The sequence below is a fragment of the Dysidea avara genome, chromosome 10 (assembly GCF_963678975.1).
Source record: "Dysidea avara chromosome 10, odDysAvar1.4, whole genome shotgun sequence".
NCBI lineage: Eukaryota > Metazoa > Porifera > Demospongiae > Dictyoceratida > Dysideidae > Dysidea > Dysidea avara.
The window spans coordinates 24,714,261-24,723,108 of NC_089281.1; the positions used below are offsets into that span (position 1 = coordinate 24,714,261).

Here is an 8,848-nt window from a genome sequence, read left to right on the forward strand (position 1 = left end):
TCACATGATTAAAAAATATATAATAATATTATGCAGGCGGTGACAATACACTGTAAATTACAGACTGTCAGTTTAAACATAAATATACTTTTCCTAGCCATGTCCACTATAGATCTATGAAGGTGCAATAGTCAGAATAACTACTCTAATACAACATACAAGTTAACTACTCTAATACAACACACACTTTATCCACAGTAATTGCATTTATTAGTGACAGTAATAAAAAATAAAAAAATCTATAAGACTTCATGCTTATACATGTCCTCCACTAAGATATTTAACTATTGGGTGATAGCCATTTTCCAATGGTCAGATGCAAATATATCGACTAATGTGCATATGAAAACCTCTGCAAGATCTAAATTTATTAAAATATGAGTTGATTTGCTTAAACTTTAGAAATTTCTATTCACGATTCACATATTTGTTTGTTATTAGTCCATTGTTGTAGTTGGTCATAGTACACCAGACTGTGGTCTATTTTATGACAGATGTTATGAACATGTTCCCATGCTTGTTCCAAGCTCATATGACACATCATTGTCAGATAGGCTAGCACCACACTAGCAGACCGTGAACGACCTAACATCTTGATCAGGACACGGGCAGATGGAGTCTCCTGTGAAGCACTGTCAATAAAACGTACAGCAGCATTCCAGCAACCTGCCATATTCTGATAGTCCGTGTCCCTCACATCACATTTAAGAACTGAAATCCCTGTCAGCTGTCCCCAGTCTAATAGCTGGTGTTGGGAGACTATTACGTGTGTAACGTGTAACTTGTGCAGGTAGTCTGCCTCTAGTGGTACTACACGAGATGCTAGGTAGACATGTTCAGTAATATGGTGGGGCAGTGGCATCATCTCCATGAATGTTATTTGACCACAAAGAAAGTCGTATTGCTTTTGGAAGCCATCATAACCTCCTTCCAAGTACCACACCTCTCTTGTCTTATCTGCTATTGTAATGCAGAAATACTCAACTGGGTTAACTTGCTGGGATCCTCCACTGGAATCAGCTGTCACTTTGGCTACAGATAGGCGGTCCTTCTTCAGGAATTCCAACCTTTTGGCTAACCAATGCGCATGTTCTCGCGCATTTTCACCGTCGCCATATACCACTACCGGATTTGGATTCTCAGGTCGCAAGCACTCCTCGATCACTATATGGATAAACTTTAACAAGGATGCTTCTTTTTCTTCATCAGTCAAGCTGGGTGACCATGAAGGGTAATGGATGGCAGACACTATGTGACCAAGTTGGTATTTTTCCTCGCTTCTTGTGTCGATCACTAAATGGTGTTCGTACAGTGGTAGATTAAATAACTCTACGGGGGGAACAGCTCTAAAGTGCACCTCCATCACCCAGATCACACGCCCCTAGAAGTTCTTTTTAAAGAAGAGGCGCTTATAGTGGGCGGGGGTGCGCCGAAAAAGTATGTCCGAGATTCGAGACCCTTGATCGCGACAAAATGTCTGGTTTATTGATAGAAAATGACGCAAAGGAGATACCTCCTAGGTTTGGTACTTCATCTTGTATAATAAATGACCAATTATACGTGTGGAGAGGGTCTACAAACATTCGTAGTGGTTCTGAAATGAGAACAGAAGCGAAATCTTTATATTCGCTAAACATAGCAACGCTAAAATGGAAAGTTGTTGCTACCAATGGAGAGTTACCTAAAGCTACAGCAGCTATGGAAATGTGTGCTATTGAACAAACAATCTACGTATTTGGGGGGTGGGAGATGTTTGGAAGACATAACGACGTGCACCGCCTCCCACTAGATGACAAAATGACATGGGAACTTGTGAAGCCAGTCAACCCAACTGAAGCCCCTTTGAACAAAGACAAATTTGGAATGGTAGAACATGATGGAAGGTTAGTGGTGTTTGCTGGAGCAGCTGAGGCAGATATCAGACAATCAAAACCAGGAGTGATGTTTTTTAGCTATGACACTTATGGGTTTGGCTGGACGAATGAATTACATGTGTTTGATCCCAAGACATGTTAGTAGCGTATTGCTTGTTTACTTATAGCACTTTATCTTTATAATAGGTGTTTGGTGTGTGCCAGACACAACAGGGGAAACCCCACAACCTAGTGCAGCATCTTCGTTCACTAAAGTCAGCCCACATTTGGCAGTGTTGTTTGGTGGAAGGCAGAAAGATGGTAGAGTAAATGATCTTGCTATCCTCGATATGGACAAATGGGTACAATAAAGTTTGTATGTGTATGTGTAATAGAGTAATTACTAATAATTAGGTTTGTAATTGTGTTGTGATGCTGCTATGATTTGAAACCTTTCATATTAATCACAATTTTTTTCCATATTTATCAGCCAAATGTTTGTGTTGAATTGAGAAACCTGCTATCACCTGAATTTTAACATCTCGATATAGTTTATCTGCATCAAAACAGCTTTGGGTATGTCCCTCTAAAAGTCAAGGATACCATCAAAAGTGGTGGTAAAGAATTGGTTGCAATGATGTTACCCTGAAGGCTGCATCTGTTTTCAACCTGGCTGTTTGATATAACAATTGTTTGTTTCTTGGCATATTTTTAAGTCCCAAAGCCTATGGCTGACTTTGGGGTTGTTGAATAAGCCTATGGCTGACTTTGGGGTTGTTGAATATTCTATTAGAGTGTGGCTGTTCTATTAGAGAACCTCAATAGCAAGGTAGAAATTAGGGAGCTGGATGTTTAGATTCAGAGGTCTCCTTTTCTGTGCTAGGTGACTGTTCTATTAGAGTATTGATTGTTACAGTACAAAACCAGTGGAGGGGGAAAATGTTGACAAAAAGCGTATTGAGGAAGATTTAATGTATGAAAATCATGATAAAACACAGTAGAAAAAATACGTTGTACATATGAAAATGTGATACAAAAAGCATAAAACTATGTTTGAAAACAAGGTCAACTCTAATTGGGTCAGTACATCATAATTACCAGTTACTTGTTTCAATCACAAAGTCACAGTAACAGTTCTTTAGGCTGGTTACCAGTATAGAGGTCTTCAGAAGAATCCAAAACACATATATTTATGGGATGCCTTTACATCTGAGTTTACACATGTAATAGCCGTGATGTTTTATGGAACACTAGGTCACTTTGGATGTCTAAAACATGGGATGTTATATTAGCATCTTGAATGAGTGCAAATTGGCTACTGAACAGATATGTTGTTAAGCACTATATACCCATATTGTCTGTGGAGTATTGTGGCTGAAGCTGCTTAACTGTGGCTGGTGGGGTGAATTTTGTATTTGGCCGAAAATGTCTTGGGGACTAAAGCACACTTAGTTACTGACTTTTCTTCAAAATGTAATGTTGGACAGTCATACTGACAAATATCCATCCTTCACTGTTGCTTTAAGCAGTCTCTAACAACCATATACCAAGATCAAGTTACAATAATTCATACGTCCAGAGTCTCAAAGCGCATCTGTTATTTTCACACAGTTTCTTATATTTATTGTACTGTAAATAATTGTAACTATTGCATAACGTATGCTCAGACGTAATGACGTCCCGTTAATATACGTGTTTCTGAAGACCTCTATAACCAGTAATAAAGGCATGGCCGGGTCAATTGAATGACATAAAGTATAAAGAATTCTATTGAGTTTTGCTCTATATCCCTGCATTAATTGAAGGAGCAGTATATGACAAAAAACAGTCATTAGAAGCATCATTTAAAGTGAAGTTGGTCCCAGATGCTGAGTACTTTATTTGGCACTAAAACTGCTTTGATGCATGTAGCAGCTGATGAGAAAATCAGTGGGAATTAAAGGAATGAATGGTCATACAAACAGCTTTTCAGCATCATGTAATAGCTTTTATTATCTTTGTGCCAGCTGGTTATAATGTGCAACTTTAGGAAAGATATATAACTTGCTGATTATGAATACATTTCTTAAATAAAGGTTTTAATTCTACGTATATTGGTGACTTTCGTATATGTATAGTTTATGGATATGCATTTGATTAGACAGTTTAGTCTGTGTTTTATTACACACTACTATCATCATTGTAGGTATGGAATGGAGTTTTTCATCCACTCACTCCACAAACTCTCTGGCCAGAGGGACGATCATTCCACAGTGCTGTCAGTTTACTTGACCCAACAACTGTACAGTCTTCATCATCTCCGAAACTGCTTGTACTCTGGGGACTAAGTGATGGTACGGTACTATTGCTGTGTTAATTTATCCATGCCAAAACAGTAAAGCTGTGGAAAAGGGTGTGTGCGGCTAAAGGATTCACATTTTTTTTGACAGCTTAGCTGGTTTGGCATGTTTTTCTTTTGGAATTTGCAAGCCCCGAAACCAGCATGATTTTACACAAGGGCGTAACCAGAAATTTTAAATAGGTGAGGCAGACTCCGGGGGCAGATCTAGGATTTTGCTAAGGGTAGTAGAAGTGACCACACAGTGTGCAAAGCACACTCTGCGAAATGCGAAGCATTTTGCCTTCTAGGGGGGTCTGGGGGCATGCCCCCCCAGGAAATTTTTAAAAATTAGGTGTTTCAGGTTTGAATCTGGAGGCAATTTTAGTCATACTATGGTAATAATTATTGCAAAGAATGTGCACTGGAAAATTAATACAATTATTATGTACAATAGCTGAATGTACAATAGCTGAATGTACAATAGCTTATATACCTTCTGTAAGTGCATGCCCCTTGGAGTTTTGAACTGTCAAAGAAGCACTTAGTTAAAGCTCAGGTGTTGACTGAGGCTGAGAAGAATGAGCAGCAGACCCTACAAGCATAAAGGGCAGTACTTGATCTATAAGACAAAGCTATTCTCTAGATTAGTTAGTTATTACTAGCCTATTATATGCAAAACTAGCATTGGTGTGCTTATAATAGAATACTTTGGAATTGATTATAATAAAATTAATACCTAGAATTAACTAAATTCAACCCATAAACGTAGAATGGCCTTTTGGTGCTTCTTTTTTGGTTGTTGTGACCATAGACGTAGCAAGATATTTTTAGATAGGGGGCCGGCTCTAGTTTAGTGTTGAAGAGCAAAAAAAAAGTCAAAACCTACTAAGAATGGCTGCCCTCCACTAAATAATAATTTGTATCACTGATAAAGTACATAAAAATCCTTATTCACAACTTCATAGTTTGCCACACTGCTTCTCTGAATACTGCAACTGCATTATTAGAGTAAGTGACTGCTCTATTAGAGTATCTTGATCTTTTTTGAATTTACAATCATAAAATCACAAGGGGGCTCCAGCTCCCCTTGCCCCCCAGCTTGCTACGCCTATGGTTGTGACTCAATGTGGTCCTCACTCTGATCATCCATTTTTAGTAACAAAAAAAAAGAATTACCAAACCATTCAAAAATTCTAATAAGTGTCAACTGTTGTTTGTAATGAAGCAGTACTGAGGGTAATTTGCTATGGATGGATTCGTACTAATTTCCATGGTAACATATAAATTGTTGTAACATTAAGTTTCAAGTATCAAAAAGTCCACTACTAGCTTCTCACTTCAATTACTAATATTTGGTGAAGCAGCTGCCTCACCTGCCTACATGGTAGGTACGCCCCTGTTACATATATGTCTATGTGCTACGTACATAAGCATCTATAGCCATATAAGATGTCACAAAATTTTCACCACAAATCACCCTGTAGAGAGTTCAGCTACAAATAAATCATCTGTAGAGATTTCATCTACAAAACAAGTCACCCAGTAGGGAGTTCAGATACAAACAAGTCACCCTATAGAGTGTTCAGTTACAAGCAAATCTCCCTGTAGAGAGTGCAGCTACAAGCTGTAGCCGTACTCTCTACAGGGGGATTTGCTTGTAGCTGAACTCTCCACAGGGTGATGTGTTTGTAGCTAAACACTTTATAGGGTGACTTGTTTGTAGCTGAACTCCGTACTGAGTGATTTATATATAGCTGAACTCTTTACAGGTGACTGAATTCTCTACCGAGTGACTACCCTGTAGAGAGTTCAGCTACTAACAAGTCACCTGTAAAGAGTTCAGCTACAAACAAATCACCCTGTATAGAAATAGCAAAGTATTACTACTGAACTATGAATGCATGAAAACTGCATTTCTTAGTTGCAGTATAACACACACTTGTCTGTCATGTATGCCCACACCAGCTTTCCTTGGCCACACAACATGTGACTTGATGTTTACACTACTTCAAAAAGGTCTGCTGGTTGAATGGATGACAAAGACTTCATGTGTAGAACAAAACCTGTAGAAAAGATTACATGAATATTTATTATAAACCACTTGTTGACTTTTGTAGCTTGGTGTATGAATGTACACATTATATGGAAGCATCAAAAATTGTATCCAGTATTTTAATATTGCTATAGCTGGTGGGTATGGTTAGATTGTTTCGATAATAATTTCAGCCTGAAATATTATTTAGCAAGGCGGTGTAGTGTATTTGATGTTTACAGGAAAACCTGTTGGCAATGCTAACAAAAATGAGCGTAGTGGAGAAGTATTAGACGATGCCTGGGTATTGGATGTTAAGCAGGTCACTTGGACTAAGGTCAGATATATTTACACATCATAGTTAACATATAGTTGTCTACTGATATTGTGTACAGGTATCCTCCCTTAAAGCTCATGGTAGATTATGGCACAACAGTACTGCCTATTACCTTTCACCATGTGAGTGTCAGGTGGTCACATTTGGAGGTAGTCCTGTTGATCTGTACCGGTTTGGTTCTAATAATAAAATGTCAGACACCATATTGATGGAGTTTGGTTAGTAAAGTTCCACATGTGTATATACATCATATTGGGGTGGTTATGTGTATACCTGGGGATAGGTATTGGTGAAAGAAGTGATAGCTCTATAATATTCACTTTGGTTTCTTTTAATGGTCATGTACTTTGATGTGACTGGCCATGTGTGTGGGGAAGTACCAATATTGGGAGTAAACTACTTTACTTTGAAAGTATTCCTTATAGCTATTGCAGTATATAGGCATACTTATAGTTCACCAGTCACGCACACACGCACGCACACACATATATATACACTGTATGTACTGTAAACACTTTTCTTGGTCTGTTTATCAGGTGTAAAGACATTGTTCAGAAGCTGTGCAATGTATATTAACGAGAACAGAAGATTATTTGAAAATGTTTTGTGTCTTTTGCCAGTACAAGTTTTAGGTTATGTTAATGACTGTGTTAGATATGACAGAGCGAAAAAGATTTTTTAAGTTTTATATATGCATGCTATTATATTGCTTTGACAACATCTATAATATTATGAACACTTGATATGAATGTATTGCTTCAACCATATCACATGATGCATTATAAAAATGGATTGAGATTTATATACTATTAACATTAATTAAGTTACATGTTATGGACAGGCAGTATATGTAATGCATATAATGGTTCTTGTGTCGTGGGCCAGATTGACATTACATCTGCTCATATAAAATGCCACCATTAATTTGTAATCACAGAAACATGATTCTGTAGTTTTATAGAAATGCTTGTAGCTTATGCATTCTGCTTGCAAAGTAAGTAATTGAAAGTCAGATCAAGCGGTCTGATGTGTAACTGATTAAATCTCCGAAAAAGTAGTTTAAAATAGCTACATGAAATATAGTGGGTGCCATTTGTACCTACATCAACATGGTGGTTTTGACTCTAGTGTATAGTGTATATATAGGAGTGTTTATGTTCATTGGCACCTTGGTGGTCGGTGAAAGTGTTATAGAAAATCTCCCAAGACTGTTCACATCTGCAGTAAACTCTGTTTGTAGCAGCACTTGCAAAGTTTTGATAATGGCATCTTCCAACATCTACACAGTGTGTGTACAAGATAAAGACTGGTCATTAATATTATCTTAGATACTTACGATATATCCACTAATGTCCACTCCATAGATGGTGGCCATCTCGAGGTCAATGGCCATTGAGTGATTGCAAATCTGTTAGTTGTTAAGATGACTGAATTGCAGAAATCTTGTATGTTATCTTTCTCAAGACTTGCATTTTCTAATCCTGGTACTTAATTCCTTACCATAAGATGTACTTGTATAATGATGTTCAGGTGCCATTTTGTCTGCTTGTGTGTACAAAACAACCTGCTATACAAGACCAACTAGTCATGGTACAAGTAAACATTGTTTTGATGTTGCACTGTATAGAAACTCACCATTTACTCTGACAAAGAATTACTTACTTTTTGCACAACTCTATTCTTTACTATAGTGACTTTTCTCTAACTGTCCTTTACTGTTGTAGAATGTTGTTGTGACAATACTTCATCATCTACAAATGTAACACCAGTACACAAAGGAGGAGATACTGAGGACCCTGTAAATTGTCGCCTAATATCTGTGGTACCAATTGTTGCCAAAGTATTAGAAAAGATAATTGCTGAACAATTGAGTTCTTTTTTTGGAGCACAACCATTTATTACATGATCTACAGGGAGCCTATCATAATCGAAGATCAGCTGATCAGATTTTGTACAGACACCATTGTTTGGGCTATTGAATATATGTTTGTGCAGCTTTTTTAGACTCGCGCAAATCTTTTGATTCCCTTGGTCATCACTTATTGTTAGATTGTCTCTTTAAATTTGTGTATCAGTGGTATTGAGCTTCAATGGTTTACTGACTACCTTAGTGATAGGAAGCAGTGTGTAAAGTGTGGCAACAGATATTCAGATTGAGGTTCAGTGCTTGGAGACATTCCTCAGGGCAGTGCTCTGGGGCCTTTATTATTTCTAGTTTATGTGAATCATATGCCATCCCAGGTCTCTAATGGTTGCTTACTTCAATTTGCTAATGACACTTGTTTAATTTGTTCTGCAGACTCTCC

At 37.6% G+C, this 8,848-nt stretch overlaps 2 protein-coding genes across 2 annotated transcripts; one reads left to right on the forward strand and one right to left on the reverse strand.

The window, feature by feature from the left end:
* Positions 1 to 131: 131 nt before the first annotated feature.
* Positions 132 to 1,419, reverse strand: LOC136236663 (probable rhodanese domain-containing dual specificity protein phosphatase). Its single transcript, XM_066026887.1, has one exon. It carries the CDS (start codon positions 1,361 to 1,363, stop codon positions 413 to 415), a length of 951 nt encoding a protein of 316 aa, XP_065882959.1. The 5' UTR covers positions 1,364 to 1,419; the 3' UTR covers positions 132 to 412.
* LOC136236637 (kelch domain-containing protein 2-like) lies at positions 1,391 to 7,369 on the forward strand. Its single transcript, XM_066026861.1, has 6 exons — positions 1,391 to 2,011; positions 2,061 to 2,215; positions 4,039 to 4,186; positions 6,448 to 6,542; positions 6,601 to 6,760; positions 7,079 to 7,369. The coding sequence occupies exons 1-6, from the start codon at positions 1,474 to 1,476 to the stop codon at positions 7,222 to 7,224; spliced, it is 1,242 nt and encodes a 413-aa protein (XP_065882933.1). The 5' UTR covers positions 1,391 to 1,473; the 3' UTR covers positions 7,225 to 7,369.
* The last annotated feature ends 1,479 nt before the right edge of the window (positions 7,370 to 8,848 follow it).